General features: G+C 37.5%; 1 protein-coding gene across 5 annotated transcripts in view; it reads right to left on the bottom strand.

The window, feature by feature from the left end:
* nbeab (neurobeachin b) overlaps positions 1-19,731 on the bottom strand; it is a 270,853-nt gene that overhangs the window by 138,381 nt on the left and 112,741 nt on the right. For all 5 annotated transcript variants that reach the window (XM_079885173.1, XM_079885172.1, XM_079885176.1 and 2 more), the window contains exons 25-29: positions 15,313-15,493; positions 12,324-12,448; positions 11,827-11,934; positions 11,134-11,302; positions 8,535-8,976 (exon numbers count right to left, since the gene is read on the bottom strand). In XM_079885173.1, coding sequence (XP_079741299.1) covers positions 8,535-8,976; positions 11,134-11,302; positions 11,827-11,934; positions 12,324-12,448; positions 15,313-15,493 — 1,025 coding nt within the window. The remainder of the gene's footprint in view (positions 1-8,534; positions 8,977-11,133; positions 11,303-11,826; positions 11,935-12,323; positions 12,449-15,312; positions 15,494-19,731) is intronic.

The raw sequence follows: 19,731 nt of genomic DNA on the forward strand, positions 1-19,731 counted from the left end.
ATCAAACAGACTCCAACCTCTCCACAATGGCCAAGACCAGAGAGCTGTGTAAGGACATCAGGGATAAAATTGTAGACCTGCACAAGGCTGGGATGGGCTACAGGACAATAGGCAAGCAGCTTGGTGAGAAGGCAATAACTGTTGGCGCAATTATTAGAATCTCCCTCGGTCTGGGGCACCATGCAAGATCTCACCTCGTGGGGCATCAATGATCATGAGGAAGGTGAGGGATCAGCCCAGAACTACACGGCAGGACCTGGTCAATGACCTGAAGAGAGCTGGGACCACAGTCTCAAAGAAAACCATTAGTAACACACTACGCCGTCATGGATTAAAATCTTGCAGCGCATGCAAGGTCCCCCTGCTCAAGCCAGCGCATGTCCAGGCCTGTCTGAAGTTTGCCAATCACCATCTGGATGATCCAGAGGAGGAATGGTCTAAAATCCACTCGCCGTGTTTGGAGGAAGAAGAAGGATGAGTACAACCCCAAGAACACCATCCCAACCGTGAAGAATGGAGGTGGAAACATCATTATTTGGGGATGCTTTTCTGCAAAGGGGACAGGACGACTGCACCGTATTGAGGGGAGGATGGATGGGGCCATGTATCGCGAGATCTTGGCCAACAACCTCCTTCCCTCAGTAAGAGCATTGAAGATGTGTCGTGGCTGGCTCTTCCAGCATGACAACGACCCGAAACACACAGCCAGGGCAACTAAGGAGTGGCTCCGTAAGAAGCATCTCAAGGTCCTGGAGTGGCCTAGCCAGTCTCCAGACCTGAACCCAATAGAAAATCTTTGGAGGGAGCTGAAAGTCCGTTTTGCCCAGCGACAGCCCCGAAACCTGAAGGATCTGGAGAAGGTCTGTAAAGAGGAGTGGGCCGAAATCCCTGCAGTGTGTGCAAACCTGGTCAAGAACTACAGGAAACGTATGATCTCTGTAATTGCAAACAAAGATTTCTGTACCAAATATTAAGTTCTGCTTTTCTGATGTATCAAATACTTATGTCATGCAATAAAATGCAAATTAATTACTTTTTGTTTTAGATTCCGTCACTCACAGTTGAAGAGTACCTATGATAAAAATTACAGACTTCTACATGCTTTGTAACTGGGAAAACCTGCAAAATCAGCAGTGTATCAAATACTTGTTCTCCCCACTTTATCTGGTCTTCAATTAAGTTTTTTTTTTTTTTTAATCTTGTTGTTTGCAATATTGATTTTATAAAAAAAAAAAAAAAAAAAAAAAAAGCTAGTTCCTCAATGACATCATCATTCAGCAAGTAACATAATTTTGTTGGAAAACAACATCACAAAAGTCAGCAATGAGCCTGATCAATTCTGTTAAATTTTGTGGTATTAGTTGGCTGGCATCAATCCTGTTAGGCATTATTCTAGCCTTTGTGCAAATAAAATGTTTTAAATTAATTAAAGTGCCTAAGCAGGACGACACTGTCTGAAAGTTTAGAACATCATTTTATAGAAATACTTCCTTAAACACACAAGTTTAAAAGTATAAAATAAATGTAGAGAGTACTTCAAAAGGCATGGCATAACAGCAATGACCCTCCTATAGCAGGAAAAGGGGCAAAATGACAAAACCAGCAATCATCTTGTCATCCTTCTTTGACCCTCTCAACACTTGGCCAGCTGCAATCTCTGAAAAGATAATTAAAGAAATAGTCTCTAAATATAGCTGCTAAACATATTAAATCATTAAAAAAGGACTAAATATACTAATCAACTTAATTATGCCTTCAAGAAATGAGATGTTTTTTTCCAGCTTATTTATGGACGAAGCAGAAAATCACATGGTTTCCAGAGGCAACGAGCTGAAAATAGCGCTGGAGACGAGCAGCATCACGAGTTCACATTAAACTCTTGACCTCGCCGATAATCTCCTGTATGTTTCCACAGACATTCCGGAGATTCACGGAAACCCACCTTAGCCCGATAGCAAAGAGCAGGAGAGGATTAGTTTGATATTATACACATGACAGAGTCAAGTGTTTTGGAGGATGGAATGATATTTTGTTTGTGTGTGCATCGGTCTGGTTTTCTTATCGCAACTTGACGTGGTCCGAGATGCTGGCTGATACAGAGTGTTTTTTTGGGTGATGTAGCGCAGGGCTGGTTCTAATGTCACCTGCTAAACCTCCTGATGCCGCACAATGTGACCTCAGAGCAGACACTGTACAGAGAGAGGATGGAGGCATTAGAGCACTTGTCTGGGACACTGCGACTCGTTCTCTTTAACGTGGTGGCGTGACACAGACGGTTTCTCTGAGATCGCATGCGAGGAAGCAAAAACATTCTTTGACACGTGCTTCCCCTTAAGTACTACAAACAGAGAATAACGGACCCTTAAAATCATACATGTGTACCATTGTCTGACTTACGAGGGCTTATTCTTGCAGGTGCAAATATGTACTCTTCCATTCAAAAGTTTATATCTTTTTTTTTAAATGTTTTTGAAAGTAGTCTCTTTTTTCTGGACTCAGGATTCTTTGAGGAATAGAAAGTTCAAAAGAACATCATTAATTAATGTTGAAAAATGAAACGCCTTTACTGTCACTTTTGATCAAATATAATGCATCCTTGCTGAAGAAAAGTATTAAATGATTTTTTTTTTTAAATCATACTGACCCCAACCTTTTGGTTCAGTAGTGTAAAAGGGTTCTGGGATGTCATTCTGAAGCTTCTGACGGCCTCTGGTCAATATTTATGTTTATTTATCAAAAACAGCAGCCAGGACTTTCTGCAAAAACAGTCCTTTCGCATTCCACAGCAGAAAAAAAGTCACACAATGGTGAAAAATACAAGTGAGTAATTGGTAAACAGTTCCATTCATATTTCATTACTTTGTGAAAACAACATCCAAATGCACTTTATCAGAATAATTGCTACTAACTATTAATAGTAATTAAATTAATATTCATTAAATAATGGTCTGGTTTCACAGACATGGCTTAGATTAAACCAGGATTAGGCCTTAGTTCAATAAGGGCATATACAGTAAGTAGCTATTATAAACGTGCCAATGTTTCTTCTTGAGACAAAACAATGGCAGTGACATATTTTAAGATATGTCAGTGCATATCTTGCTTTCAGTTAAAACAGATCAAACACACATTTTAGTCTGGGACTAGGTTTAAGCCTTTGTTTGTGAAACCAGGGGTTAAAGTAATATGTGTAATATGGACGTGATTCGTTATTGTGCATTTAACACAGAATTACTAGTCAAATACAAATCCTAAATCTCAGTTTGCATTTGATCTGAACAGTTTTGAGCATAAAGATCCACAAAGCATGCTACCCCCACCCCCCCGAGCATACAGTATTTAATACTCATAACATGTCGGCTTCTTGCAGGTATTTGACAGATAGAGTTGATAGTATTAGACTGATAAACAAGCTTCTAATAAAATATGAAAACTCCTCATGAATTATTTATTGGCTTGGGGCTTGTGAATGATGTATGAATTATCCGCTGCATATATTATTAATAGATTTTTTTTTTAATTGACTTGCTTTGAATAAAGCACGGATCAGTCTTGTGTAGACTATGAATATTGCAAATGGTTTGTTTTATTTGAAATGGCTTTTAGGATTACAAACAGTACCGGGCTAAATGAACATTGATAATAATAATTAAATGTGTAGGTCTCATATAGTGGCAAACTATATTGGTATCACTCGGTTTATAAGCATACCATCCACTGACACTGACCCATGTTAACTTATTAAAGTGTTTCTCAACCAAACTCTTTGATTTGAATTGACTTTCAAAGCCAAAGCAAGTCCTTTATGATGGCGGCCCCATCTGCAAATACGGCTTCCTGCTTATTCAATACTAATTGAAAAAATTCACCTTTGGAAAGTCCCAGAAAGACGATGATGTCAGTCCTCATCACTCCTCTGTTTGAGCCTTTTTTTGATGTCACTCCCAATCTATTTAGGTTCTGACACACAATCGAAGAAGCCTGTCCACGTCTGGCATCTCATTTGGTGGCAGGTGGCAAACAATTAGACACAGCAATTTCAGGGCCGGCAGATGACATTAAAGCATGCAGGAGTGAGTGGTACGACCCGGCGTCAGCGGACAGCCTATGTGAAAGCATTTCAAAAATAATACACTCTGCCATGGCAACTCATTTCTGCCTGCCAGCCTCCATTAGGGTGCTGAGGGGTGAGGACGACAGGAGGGGAGCTGGGGGCGCATGGGGCGCTTCTGTTTAATCTGTCATCAACGCCCTGGAGACCCTCCCTAACACTCACAAACACATTTACACACACACACCACCTTTACTACACACCTCATCTGTGGCGGCTGCATGCATTACTGCGGATCCATTGTTCCGGTGACTCAATATCTAAGAAGGGAGAAGCACATTGTTTGGTGCCTAATCTCACAGGATAAATACGTTTAAGTATTGGCACAAAGTCTGGTGCACATTGTAAGTTATTCTAGCTAAAAATCTGCCTAATTACCCAGGTAGGAGGGGACGTTCTCGCGACCATGTGCAACGTTCCCTAAAAGTTCTCCAAAGGTGACGAAAATCCCGAACCTTTACAGAACATTAGGGACGTTCCTATAACAACCTCTTTTTGTTTTGAAAGTGCTGCGGTTCAAGGTTCCTTATATGACTTTAATAGGGACGTTTCATTTTGGTTATTTTATGGTCACATAAGAACGTTACAAAGAGGACATGTTGACGTTAACAGAACGTTTCCACATGGTCCTCTGTTGGTCATTTAATAACGTTCTCGATATGACTTTAGGGCAGTGGTTCTCAAAGTGTGGGGGGGGACGCGGGAGATCAACAGAAAAAAGAAAAAAAAAGCCATTGCAACGGCGTTCAAGTGCATTAATAGCGGTTAGCACTTTGCCTTAATAAAGCAGCATCGAACGGCAATTACACTGAATCATTCTTCTTCAGACCATTGACTTGACACCGTTGGAACAAGCCTAATATAGAAGTTGCTCGCCATAGAAAAGAACCTCTTCAGCGGGCCGAATCACAAACTGCGATTGTGAACGCGCCTCTCCCCTGCTGTGCGTGTTCTGGTGAGAAGACCAACAAGAAGCTGAGCTTGTGACGTTATATATTTGCACTTTTGTTTATACAAAGCATCAGTGAAATATTTAAATGTTTTTGTTTATTTAAATTAAAAGTTCTGTATTATTAACTCTCTTACTGCTATATGAAATAATGACATTACAAAGTGAATCTATTGCAGTTGGTTTTCATTGCACGTTTTTTTTTTTTTTGCATGTTTTTTAAGGTTTAAAGGGGGGCGCGACGAAAAAAAGTTTGAGAACCACTGCTTTCCATACAACGTTCCATACAACAATATTACTATTAGGGATGTAACCATACAACAATTCCAGTAGTCCGTACCAATACCATTAAAATGTTACAGTTATTGGTACCAATTTCAGTACCGCAGCAAGACCAATTTTACCATTTTTTTTTTTAACTATTTGATAGTTTATTATTCATGATGGTAATCATTATAGGTAAATAATACATATAAACATTTTAGACCTTTGAGTTTCTGTGTGTTTATATGACAATAGTTTTTTTTTTTTCTCAAATTAAACTGTAAAATGCTCATGAAGTGACTCTCAGAGTGGCTCTGGAGATGAAGTTCATGCATTCATGTCTTCATATAGTGAGGCGGCAGAAGCTGAAAACACAGAGAGCGTCACGCGTGCCTCAGTGTGTGTGCGAGGTAAATGAAACAATGTGTCAGCGCCATTCATTCACTCACACAAAGACAAGCAGAACATGCAGGATTCATATGTGACCCTGGATCATAAAACCAGTCATAAGTAGCACGGTTATATTTGTGGCAAAAGCCAAAAATACAGTGTATGGGTCAAAATTATTGTTTTTCTTTTATCCCAAAAATCATTAGGATATTAAGTAAAGATCATGTTCCATGACGATATTTTGTCAATTTCCTACCGTAAATATATAAAACACTTATTTTTGTGAGTGAATGCAGCACAATCGCGAACATAAATGAACTTCTTTGAAGGAGATTTTCTCAATGTTTAGATTTTTTTGCACCCTCAGATTCCAGATTTTCAAATAGTTGCACCTCGGCCAAATCCTATCATAATAAACCATACATCAATGGAAAGCTTATTTATTCAGCTTTCAGATGATGTATAAATCTCAATTTAAAAAATGTACTCATGTGACTGGTTTTGTGGTCCAGGGTCACATATGTAAATAGTCTTTTTGCAGTTTATTGTTCACACACACACACACACATATATATATATATAACCCTAATAGAGACCTAGAGGGAACTTCCTATATTAATGGTCCCCAAAACATTCAGAGAATGTCCTGAATGTTCTGTGAAGGTCCACCAAATAACGCCCCGCTACCCTTAAAAGAACTCCACATCATGACCATCTCAGAACATTCTGGGAATGTTACCAGGTGATGTCCTTGACACCAGCAGGACTGTTCTGGGAACATCAAATTTCCAAATAAAATATGGTTCATGGAATATTGAATTCATGGAATTAATGGACTTTTGTCTTTAATCTGTATTTAATCAATCAGAATAATTAAATATTTTTTAATCTTAATCACATTTAACACATTTGCCTATTTCTGCAATTTCATTCTGTTCTGTGTGATTATTGATGTATTCAAGTATACATTTTAAATTGTTAAAAATAATGACAATCTAACATTAATTCATTTTATTTAATTTGTTTTCCATGGAACATTTGTGGCTATATATAAACAAACTCAGAATTGCGAGAGAAAAAAAGTCTGAATTGTGAGATAAAATGTTATAGGTCGAAATGTTACCTAAAATGTTATAGGTTTAAATATTATTTAATGCTGTAACTGTAGGGCTAATACTTTATGTCCCCTGTGAACTGCATATGTGCATATTATGTAGACCTATTGTTTATGTCAAATTCATGTTTATTAATAGCAGACTAATCATCGCAGATTTCATCAGTCCAGTATGTGGCATGCAACCTTATATACGTCTGCGTTTAGCTTCCAAGGGCGTCTTCAGCGACAGTATTCTATAAAAATGAAGACCATCTTTTTATTCATTCCGATTCTGACATCCAAAGGCACATCAATACATTTTCTCTCTTATTCTGTGGATTTTACTGTGGTTGTCCTCTATTTGCTACCACTGTTTATCTGCCACCACAATACGTGCACAGCTGGTCTATATCAAAAGTTACAAAAATGTATGTAAACATCATGTGCAAATACAAATGAGATCAGCCTGAACAAATCGCCAAGAGTGCAGTCAAAGAGTGAGACTTAGGCCTCTTCGCATCCAGCTGGAGATAACTTTTAGTGAACAGGTTATCATCAAAAAAAAAAAAAAAAAAAAGTTTCCATTTACACTATTTCTGTTTACATATGTTGATTTGAACAGCAACAGCTTTGCAGTGCAACTGAAGACATGTGTTAAGAGCAGAGACTTATCACGGTGAGATTTTATCTGGCCTTGGAATGTAAACACACCACAAAACGCTCAAACACATCTCTGAGACATTTTCAAACACAGCAATTCTTCGTGAAAGAAAGTATAGGGAATTTAAAGTGAGTTATGTCTTGCTTATGACCAAGAAAATGATTATGGCCATTCCTCAGGGGAAAGACTAATCTAAGAATTCATCATGGTTTGACCGAGATGTATCGTGTAGTGTTTAAAGGCACGGAAGGGATCGCATGCACACAGAAAAGGTCACGGTACTTTTAAGGGCCTTGTACGTATACATCTGCAGTAAATGGGCTACTGAAGTGCTATCGGTGACAAGAAACATTCAATCAAGATAAAGCCACATGATTTCACATTTGGCACCCATGGTGTATATGTATATTGCTGCCCCCTGGTGGAGGTTCATTTAAATCCATTTTAACACAGATACAGTACTTAGAATATCCCTGGTTTGATTCAAGTTGAGTTCAATCAACAGCTTTTTTTGTAGTATAATGTTGATTAACACAAAAATAGTGACAAACAAGATGCAAGGTGAAACACTAACAGTTCAAGTGAATTGAGACAAAGTTGGAGGATTTAAAAGCATAAATGTTAAGTTTATAATTTTATAAAAGCAATTGCATTAATTCCTCAGTTAAAATGAATGTATTATTTGAGTTGTTTAAATCATAATTTTTGAGTCGTTTCAGGGTTTTAGGGTTTGTCAATGCACTGTCGCGGTGACAAAGTTGTAAGATTTATTATAACATGACACAGAAAAGTGTGTTTTTCACACTAAAATCATGTTAAACCGTTTATGTATTGTGGCTATACTATTGAAACGGTGAGTATTGTAATGTTTACAAATTGGTCCCATTGACTTCCAAACTTCATAAACTCCTCACGGTAACCCAGATTTCAGTTTTCTTTTTTTGTTTTTTTAAGAAAGGAGGTATGAGTAGAAATACATTTTTGAAATAAACTTAATGCCAAAAATGCTGTGGATTGAACTGAACCTGGAATACAGGACATATACAGTGAGATGGTACAGTACCTGTCAAAGGAATGGAACTGCATGGGTAACATGGCTTGTGCTTCCCTCTTCATGGCCTGGTGGTCAGGGTAAGGCAGGCTGTCCGGCCCGCTCTCTGTGCTCTCCACGGGAGCAGCTACCAGGCTCTTCAGGATTTCCTTGACATTGATGCCTTTGTTGGACTGGCTGATGCTGGAGATGGATGAGGCGGGTTTGAGGTGCTCCACGGTGGATGGCTCAATCAAGCTTTCCTGTGACCTGGCCTCCGATGACAGGGTGCAGAACAGACCGCTCATGCCGTTCGGACCACCCATGGCGAGCTCCAAGTCGGCCCCGTTCATCACACTGGGTACCTGCTCGTCACCCAATCCCGAGTCAGAGTGAGGGAAGGATGACTCCTGACGGGACTCCTCCAGCACACTAAGAGCTTCCTTGCGGCCATCAGAGAGGGCTGATGGGTACTCTGAAGGTCACATATCATAGTGAAGACAATTAATAGAATGGAACAGAACAGAACAGAACAGAACAGAACAGAATAGAATAGAATAGAATCACTAGAATTTCTAGAATCTTTTTTTGTGACGACAGTGAAGGACGAGAGAGGACCAGGCCTACTGTATATTACGTTGTGTTTTGTTTATGTTTGTGTTTAATAAACCAACATTTAAACAAAAGTAAAGTGGCAGCCCCTCACTGACGAATGCTTATTTTGAAATAGGGCTGTCACGATATCTGATTTTTCACACCGTGGTTATAGTGGCTAAAAATATTCACTGTAACAATATATCGCGATATCTTTAGAAACCTTGAAAAAAACCTTTTTCAAATATGTTATCAGTCAAATTCATCCTTACATTGTTTATTTTGTGTTTCTGCTTTCTTTTTTTAGCCAATGAATCACACCATTGCATACAACATTTGAGATTCTGGCTTCTTTTGACACTCCTTAAGTAATAACCAGGAGAGAGAAAACACTGTAAAGTTCAACCGTATTATAAATAAGCTTTAACAACACAACTAATACCTTAACCTGTTAACGTGCGTCCCCATTTGTAACCCATATCCAAGAAATGGCATACTCAAATAAAAATACATAGTTCATTAAGCCTTTGGACAAACATTGTAGAATCATTTAAAAAACATTTGGCAGCTTGTTGTCATATCGTCAGAATTAATTAAGTCAATGATACAATTCTGAGATATTTGGAACATTTTAAAGATGCTGCTATGTGATTACATTTAGAGGAGACTAAGATGCTAACCGCGTTTAGCTTAGCACAGCGTTAAAATACAATTTATGAGAATAACAGCATATTTTACTTCAAAATCTCGTTATAGCGTCAGTCGAGCGATTGAAATAACTTCCTTCTGTGAAATGATGTGGCTTCTTACCACAGAGTGAGGCACAAATTATTATTTTATAGTATTCTATACAGTGATAAAGGCTATGTCGATTCGCATTGCATTATAAATATCCTTATCCTTAAGACAATAACCAAGATGGCTTGAAGAACACAGATAAACATTATACTGTCACAATGGTGGGTTAATTCTCTTTATGTTTATTCAGTTAAAAGGTCTCTGTCTGCATTTTATTCAACTGCAGCGATAGCTGGATGTCTTTGTCCATTTTAGGTTTTCCTGGAATGCCTCCTCCTTCTCTGAACTTTAACTTTGCTAATCTATCTATCTATCTATCTATCTATCTATCTATCTATCTATCTATCTATCTATCTATCTATCTATCAATCTATCAATCTATCTATCTATCTATCTATCTATCTATCTATCTATCTATCAGACAAGACAACTCTGTCTCCAATCTCTTCCTGTTGTTCTCCAGATGTTGGGTAATATTCATCTAGAGTCTTTAGCAAGGTCACTGGGCCCGTTTCAGTCATGGAGCACGTCTGGATGCCGATTTGGGTGCAGACAATGGCCTGCTACATGCTGTTAGGAAAAAATCCCATCCATAGCCTTTCTTTCTTGAAATTTATGAGGGCGATGCAGCGTAGTGCCTCAGCCTCTATGATCCCATTCTCCTCTGGTGAATTGCTTTCCTAATGGGCACTGACAGATGGGGCTGGAAATAGCAGCGCTGCCCCTGCCTCTCCATGTTCATTCTTCATGGATCTTCTTTCTTTATACCCTTTTTTCTTTCTCACTCTATTTCTTTTCACTATACATTCCCAACAAAAAAACTGCCTAAAATGAACACTAATTTCAAGTCATTTGATGCATCGATCAAACTACTGGACGTTTATCCAATTTTGTGAGCGATTTACAGACAAAGCCAGCAGTGATTTCCTTCAAGAATTTTGTAAGGACTGCATGTTTAATTTTATGCGGGATAATTAGTGGTGCTTATGAATAATAGATGTGGTAGGTGGCGAAGAGGAATGTTTTTGACATTAACTTGAAACTGAACCAGTGGAGACTTCTTTTTTTTTTCAATATAATTTGATTTCTAGTATGACATATAAAAAAAATAACCTGGCTAATTAAAATACATTTGTAATGCAAATAAGCAATACAAACGAAAATGTTCAGCTTATTGTAAATATAAGTTAATAAGTGCATTAAGCTGCATCAGCAAACAAAACTTTAGCCACTACAACACCTGTGCTGGTGGGGGAATTTATCTCCTGCCGAATGCCTCTTCCTGATTGGCTGATAGACCTGACAGTCTCCCTCTGGGGTTCCAGGATGTCCCGGTACTTAGACACCATGAGCACTGAGATAAAATAGACAACAGCGAGAGCCAGGAACTGGGCCTGCTTACTATCATCCTGTGAAGCGCAACACAAAAGAACCAAAGGTAATGAAGAAGAGACAACATGTGACTAGAACATGACATGAAAAGCAGAAATGCTACTCTGAACTGATTAGAATTCTGTTAACAGAGTATAATTTCAAAAATAAATGAATAAATAAAACTAAATAACAAAAATGCATTCAAATCTGGAATTCAAAATCATCTACTATTAACCTGGAAAAATAATATTATATTATATTATATTATATTATATTATATTATATTATATTATATTATATTATATTATATTATATTAAGTTCTAAAGGAAAAACAAGCAAAGAAACAAAATTTAATCATTTAAATTCTGTAATAACATTTTAGATTTCACAGTCTTTAATCATAAAGGCAAAATTGTGATGCTGACCATGTGAACAAAAAGACTTAAAGACTTGTATTAAAGCGAACAAGGTAATTCTAGAACATTCTTGAAACTGCGGGATACACATAGGCCTACACACTTTCAAGGGACATTCGAGGACCATTTGACATTAACTCACAACGTCACGAAAGACAGCCGCTCGCAGACGGTTGATGTCCACGTCTTGCAGAAGTCGGTCCGGGTCCTTAATTGGAGAAACATTACTTGGAAAATTTTCTATGGTGGTCTAAGGCAAGAAAAGCAGATATTTAAAACAGATATTTAACACTTTAAACAGTTCTCACATTCCAGATCTCATTTACACATTCACACTGTGCCCACAGCACCAAATCACACATAACGTGACAATGTTATTTTGTGTGGGGAAAAAATGAAAATGTATTTCATAATAAAAAAAACTGTAAAAGTCTTAAAACTAATTTAAGACATGGTGTCATAAATGTTACACATTTAAGATAAATATAAAATAAATATAATATATTATAGATCACTTTACGCATATATAAAACACGTATAACATGAAAACGTTACTCTAATTGCATTGTTTTTTTCTATTACAGAAATTGTGTAGAGTGCCTGCATGCAGTGTAACAGTGTGTGTAGTAAACTGGGTACCTTGCTGGCCGTGGACACACTTTGCAGGCCCTCCTGAGACTTACTGGAGGAAAGAGAGGACTTCAGACTTCTGTCCCTCTGACGCTGACGACACTCTAAACAGTTCCTCACGGCCACACAACATACTGAGACAGAGAGAAAGAAAGAGCACGACATATAAATGAGGAAAAGTGGAAAAAGAGAGGAATTTTTTTTTTTTTTTTTTTTTTTACAAATTAAAGGGTAACTAAACCCCTGGTCAGAGCCTGACTCCACCCACTGGCAAATTTGAAAAATGCTAGAAAAGTAGGCAGAGCCCAGTGGAGAGGGGGCGTGCATCTGAGACGTATCTCTTTGCAGGCAAGGGCGTAGTTAGCTGGTACCCTCTGACATCACCGGCCACCATAACTTCCAATAGGAAAATTCAACTGCAGTAGCCACTGTTCAACCTGAAGAGGGCAGCACTCAGACGTTTTTACACCATATTTTGTAAAATTAAAACACTTTAAACACAAATGTCAAAAAAATTACTTGAATCAACGAACAGCACTAATAAAGCCCCATTCTTACAGATCATTAACTAAAAAAAGTTGGTTTAGGGTTTAGTTACCCTTTAATAAAATAATTCTAAATAGTTTTGATCCTGGGTGTTGTCTGATCAATATAGTGTCCCTATAGGCCCCTTAAATTATAGAGACAACCTATGTTGGGCAAAGTTACTTAAGTAATGCATTACAATATTGCGTTACTCCCTAAAAAGTAACTAGTTACTTTTTATAGAAAGTAATGCATTACATAATTTTTGCGTTACTTTTCTCACCTGGGCAGGGCTTGTTTGTTTGTTTTCTAATAACAAAAAAGCCCTCTTCAGAAAAAAAAAAAAATGAAACAAATATTATGTTTATATAAAAGTAATTTTTGCCTATTCGTATGGTGGAACTGGATCATCGAAGGTCAGGAGCAAAGATATTGGTTAATAAAGTGAGATTAAATACATAAAGTATCTGTGTTATTTAAGATATTTGCATAATATTCGCTGTTTTTCTATTTTTATTCCTTTTGAGGAATACTGAATCTGTTTTTGTGCAAGTGAGATGAATAAATGCAAAAACAAAGTAACTTGCGCTACATATTTGAAAAAGCAACTAAAGTAATGCGTTATTTCATAGTTACTAGAAAAAAGTAATCTGATTACGTAACTCGCGTTACCCAACACTGGAGACAACCCTGCTTATACCTTATTGCTGCAATGAGTTTTTAAATAAGCCTGTTGCTCTTTTTTCCTGCATAGCACCAAAACTGATAAATTGTCTAAAGAAGAAAGTCAAAGTTGGTTGGAAGAGTCTTTTGGAAATTTATGCTGAACTAGGGGTGAGTCATATCACGATTTTTGAAGAAATATGGTAGTCTCATGCTACAGTGTATTCTATCAGTTGCAGTTCTGGCACCTCAGTCCCAACATACTGTAAAATGCGACGTACATTCACATCATATGTTAACGCAGAGGTTGAGGTACAATCACAGGATACTGTAATTCACAAAAGTTCATTATTTATATGTGCTTTAAAGCCTTGCTGGTTAAACATTTCATTCGCGTGCTGATGCACTGTTCTAACATGAGCTTTTCTGAGCGCATACACCCGAAGCTCACAGACACTTAAATGCCTGTCAAACCGCGCCTGGTTACTGGACTAAGTTATCTTTCAAGTCTTACTGGGTTAATACTGTCAAATACACACAAGGTGTACATAAACACAGTTGGTTATGTCTAAAGTGAAAGCAAACATTTGAGAGAAAATCGTCTGCGTGTCATATGCGTGTATTTTAGATGTGTGCCGGTCTTAAAGTGACAGTAGCCTATAGTAAATATGCTGCTGCTTGTAAAAAAGGGATAGTTCACCTAAAAATTAAAACTCTGTCCTTATTTACTCACTCTAATGTTATTCAAAATCTGTATTAATTTATTTCTTCTGCTGAACACAAAAGAAGATATTTTGAAGAATGTGGCTAACCAAACAGTTGCTGGGGCCGGTTTCACAAAGATAGACTTTGACTATGGCTTAGATATAGTAGATAGTCAGACTTCAGATAGACATCTAAATCAGACCGTTGCACAAAGCACTTAAGACTCTGACTATCTTAAGTAGGACTACACTGCAATGCATTCTGGGTAAAATAAGACACTTTTCAAAACAAAAACATGGCAGATCGACTAAGCACATTCAACCGCTCAGTGCAGTTTACCCCAGTGGAAAATATTCAATTATTCAAATATTCCGGGTTCACCGGAACCGGTGCCTGTGCCTGTGTTCGTGCCGGTGTGTCCTTGCTGGTGCCGATGACCATGTATGTGCCGGTGCACAACAGAAGAAAGAAACTTATTTGGGTTTAAAAAAACTTGAGTAAATGACAATTTAAATTTTGGGGTGAACTTTCCCTTTAATGTTAATAAAACCACAAAAAAACTAAGAAAATCACTCACTGCTCTGAGAACTTTAATAGTATCTTTAATAAGTATCAATGTATAATTTATACAGTCTGTGTAGTGTTTATTTTTATATTTGTTCATTTCTTTCTTGAATGCTTCTGTTAAATACACATGTAGCTTAAAAAATAAAGCACTGTTTATTTCTTTTGTATATTATATGTTGTGTATATGTAACGTGTAATTTTGGTCTTCTCTTTCAATAACAAAGAACATAATGACAAAGATTTTTAACTTCGCCACTTTGGCCTAAATGTCTGCCATTCTTTTTTATTTGATATTTTGTTACCTTGTAAGGCTTTTTTTTAAAAAGGGACATTCGTTTGGCTGTGATGCTCAGTCACTTGCAAAATAGTAAAACCAACACAAAAAGAATTGTAATAAAATCATGATTTTCCTGAAAAAAAATCTTAATATATATTTTTGCGATATCGCCCACCCCTATGCTGAACATCTTCAGGTTTTTTCTTTTCATGTTACGTTCTTTAAAATGTGTCCCGACACACAAACACTTATACACAATACCTAGTCTGAGGCACTGTCGCATCAGTCCACCTGAGGACATGTTTTTCTCAGCTTCAATCTCGCTGAAGTTGAGTGAACTTGCGAAGACCAGCACATCAACCATAGCCATCAGCCGGGTCAGAAAGATCAGGGCCGTCTCCGAGGACATGCCCTGCGTCGCCTCGATGCCATCCATTTGAGTCTGACACAGTAATAGAGAGCACAGGGGTATTATCTGAGATCACAGAAAGTCATCACACTATCCTCTTTGCACATTTGTTATAACATTGATCAGTTGTTATCTTCAGTACAAAAGTGAAACTTTCAGGGTGTGAATGGGTGGATTAGGTAAAATGTGACAAAACACAGCACATCCTGCTAACCAGGATGAGAAAGGACATGCAAAGCAATGGTAGATGCTTTGAAGGATGCAGGATTGCTAATGGCAATCTTTGGACATCTTTTAGATGAGTCTGGTGCACTGAAATTTAGCATTTAAAGGTTTTAATAGTTAAATGAGTGCAAACCACCAGTGATGCGCGGGTTGATCCGAAATGAGCGGGTGCCTGCGGTCACCCGCGGTTACCCGCGGTTACGAGTCATCCAAAAATATTTTTAATGATATTCGGGTCGCGGTCGGTCGGGTCGTTTGAAATAAAGATGCCAATTAAACCTTTGTAATTTATACAAGAGAGCATATGAGCGGAGTGGAGCGGTGAGAATCTCCGCTCATCATCGCTCACGGAAATGTTCGCTCCCCCGCTCAAAGCTACATCAGGCCGCTCCGCTCATCATCGCTCAGCGCTCAACGCAGTTTGCTCCGCGCTCCACTCAAATCGCCCCCCGCTCGCTCCAAAAAACGAAAAAAAAACAAAACAAAAAATCTACATGTATATAACTTTTAGCTTAGACCACAGCCTTACCTCCTAAAGAACTAATGAGCAGCAACAACATTTTTCAAATAGAAATGTTTTATTTCAAATTACAAATTAGACCTATGTAAGAAGGAATATAGCCTATGTACACAAAGTCCTGTAAAATTAAACGAATAAATGGGCCTAATAATATAAATAACAATTATATAAACAAAAATATAGCCTACATACAAATTTTAAAAGTAAATTTAGCCTACTATTAGGCCAGAATTTTGATAAGTGAACTTTTGCGCAAAGCGCACGATTAAAATTTAAATGGGCGTATCCATTGTACACACTAACTGCTGTAAAATAAAACGAATAAATGGGCCTAATAATATAAATAAAATTTATATAAATATATATAATTTATTTATATGAAAAAATATACATTAATGTTTTAAAAGTAGGCTAAATTAGCCTAACTATTAGGCCAACATTCTTATAACTGAACTTTTTTTAGGATTAAAATTTAAATGGGCTTGTATCAATTGTTTGAATATTACGCTATATTTAATTTACTTTGTTACAGGTTACCATATTCAATTTGCTAACCTTTTGCTTTCTTCCCAGCGTGTTCACATCACACTGCATGTTTACGAGAGATGTGTCTTTTTAGATTCCAAAATGAATCTTTACTGACTGGAATGATGTCTCCACATTCGTTTTCTTCTACCACATTATAGTTAGTTTTATATTATAGTAGCCTACACCTGTGACTTCTTATTTTCCTTTTTGAAGTAGCCTACTTTTTGAACTCCATTATTGAGCCGAGTTTTGACTTAAAATAGAATCCATCTTGCAGTCATCAACAGTAAGACTGAGTCAGGCTTGACTGAGCATGCTTCAGAATCGTGGTGTGCGCGGAGCGAAATTGGAGCGGGAAATAGGGCGACGCTCCGTCCTTTTAAAAATGCCGCTCTGCGCTCTGTCCAAAAATGCGGGTCAGGAAGCGGGTCGGGTACAATATTTTCTACTTTTCTTTTTGCGGTCCGAGTTGCGGGCGGGTTAGTTGAAAACGTCGGTCGGGTGCGGGTTGTTTATACATTGACCCGCGCATCACTGCAAACCACCCTGACCAAGCTACACTACTATTCAAAAGTAGTTTTTAGTTGGTGATATTTTTTAATGTTTCTGAAAGAAGTCTCTTATGCTCACAGAGGCTGCATTGTTTGGTCAAAATATAGTAAAAACAGTATTTGGAATATGATTACAATTTAAAATAACTGTTTTCTATTTTAATATAATTGAAAATGTAATTTATTCCTGTGATGCAAAGCTGAATTTTCAACATCATTACTCCAGTCTTCAGTGTCACATGATCCTTCAGAAATCTAGGCTGAAGAAACATTTATTATTATTAACATACATTTTTGTAAAAACTGTGATAAAAAAAAATCTGACTGACCCCAAACTTTTGAACATTAGTGCATGTGTGTATGAAATTCATCAAATTATCCCAAATGAGAACTAGCATTTGTTTTTTAATGTGTGATTGCATTAATACATAAATTAGCACTTTTACATTGACTAAATCCTTAAAGGGGTCATATAATGGGACATGCACTTTTACAAGTTGATTGTACTGAAATGTGTGTTGGCAGTGCCTGTACACAACCATCATAAAATGATAAAAATCCATCCAGTGTTTTTTTTTTAATCTTCTTATATGTTTTCCCCTGTCTCAAATCAAGCCGTTCGATTTTGTGACGTCACAAAATCGACGCCCCTCCCACGATTGTTGATTGACAGCAGCGTTTCAACACAGACCCGCCCTCGCTCGTGAGCGAGCTGTCTGTCATCGTAGTCCGCGCGTCATTGTTGATACGCTAGAGCACTGTCTATGAGCAGAATGGCGTCTAAGAGATTGTGGTGTTCTGTTCTTGGGTTCTATAAGGAACACAGCAGTCATTTTGATGTTCCTAAATCCGAACCGCTGAAGAAAAAGTGGCTGAGTTTTGTTTTCGAAGGGAATATTCCCCACGATTAACGTCAATGCTTTCATGTTTGCGTGAATCATTTCACACACCAGACTGCTTTACAAACGAGGGTCAGTATAAAGCTGGTTTTGCTAAGAAGCTGCTCCTGAAAAAAGGATCGGTACCAACTATTCGTGTTCCTGCTGCACCTCCAGAAGAACTGAAGTGAGTGTAACGTTTTATTAACCTTTATATTAATCTTTGCAAATCACTAGCACGCTTCACAATGAATGTGGCTAAGGTTTACACTCAGGGTACATTACGGCATTTTTTCTATGTACGACGTTCTCAATATAATTCATAATCCCACATTTATAATGAACAACGCGTTATGGTTATTGTGTTACAAACGGTGTACGCACAGAACAGAGGGGCGGGGTGAGCAAAGCTCATTATCATTTAAAGACACAGAGCTGTTTTTGACCAGGTAAAGAGTGTTTTCTTACAATACTAATGAGAATTTTTAATTAAAGTATATTACAAACTTTTAATTTAGACCCTAAAGAATCATATTAGCTTGTACAAAAATGGCATTATATGACCCCTTTAACATATAATTACAAGAGATACTTAGCTAATTTCACGAGTTCACACTTACAAATAAGTCATATAGAATAAATGCGTATTTGGCGTGCTGTCCGAGGAGAGGGCTCCGGGCTCGGTATTCGGCCCGAACCCAGAGTACTCCCCCCGTATTCCTGGCTGTGAAAAAACAAGCCAAGAGTGAGGAGTCGGGGTGGTGGAGGGATGCTGAAAACTGTCAAGGAAGTTAGGTGAGTTGACAGAGTGATTATATACTGTATATATGCTTCCTCTCATGTTGATAGGGTAGACATGGTAATTGTTTGAGTTGATTGATTGATTGATTATTTGAACGTGCTCCTCCCGAACTTTGTTAATAAAACATTATTTAAAACGAAAACTACTAAATGGAAAGTAGTTCCTGTGACCCGAGCTTTTAAAAGTCGGAAAAAACATGGAAATATATCCATGTTTTTCTTGTAAAGTCACCATGACAATTCATTTTTTTATGGAATATTGCAGCTCTTATTATAAATTATTTAGCCTATCCGTCCACATTCTTATTACTTACTTTCTTTCTTTCTTTTTTAAATACATGTGCCCTCCTAATCTATAATCAAAATAACTTCTTGCAACAATATCCCTTCTTTACTGGCGTAGGGGTGGGACAACCTGTCATCGACATGAGATCAACCAATGGCAAACCACAACGATCCAACTATCCAATCAATTCCTGATGCACAAAATCAAGTCCCGCCCTACATTTTTTGTTTCACTGGGATATACATCACATCATAGGTAAGAAAAAGACTTTACTGTAGCAACTTCTGTTTCATGCTGACTTAAAAATAAAGAATTAAAAATAATAATAATTATATATATATATATATATATATATATATATATGTGTGTGTGTGTGTGTGTTATAATTTGTGTGTGCTATGAGAAAGTATGACATGACTGAGAGAAAATGGAAATGAACCACAGAACATTCTAAATATACTGAAGTATTGGTACTAACCTTG

The sequence above is a fragment of the Squalius cephalus genome (genome assembly GCF_949319135.1).
Source record: "Squalius cephalus genome assembly, chromosome: 11".
NCBI lineage: Eukaryota > Metazoa > Chordata > Actinopteri > Cypriniformes > Leuciscidae > Squalius > Squalius cephalus.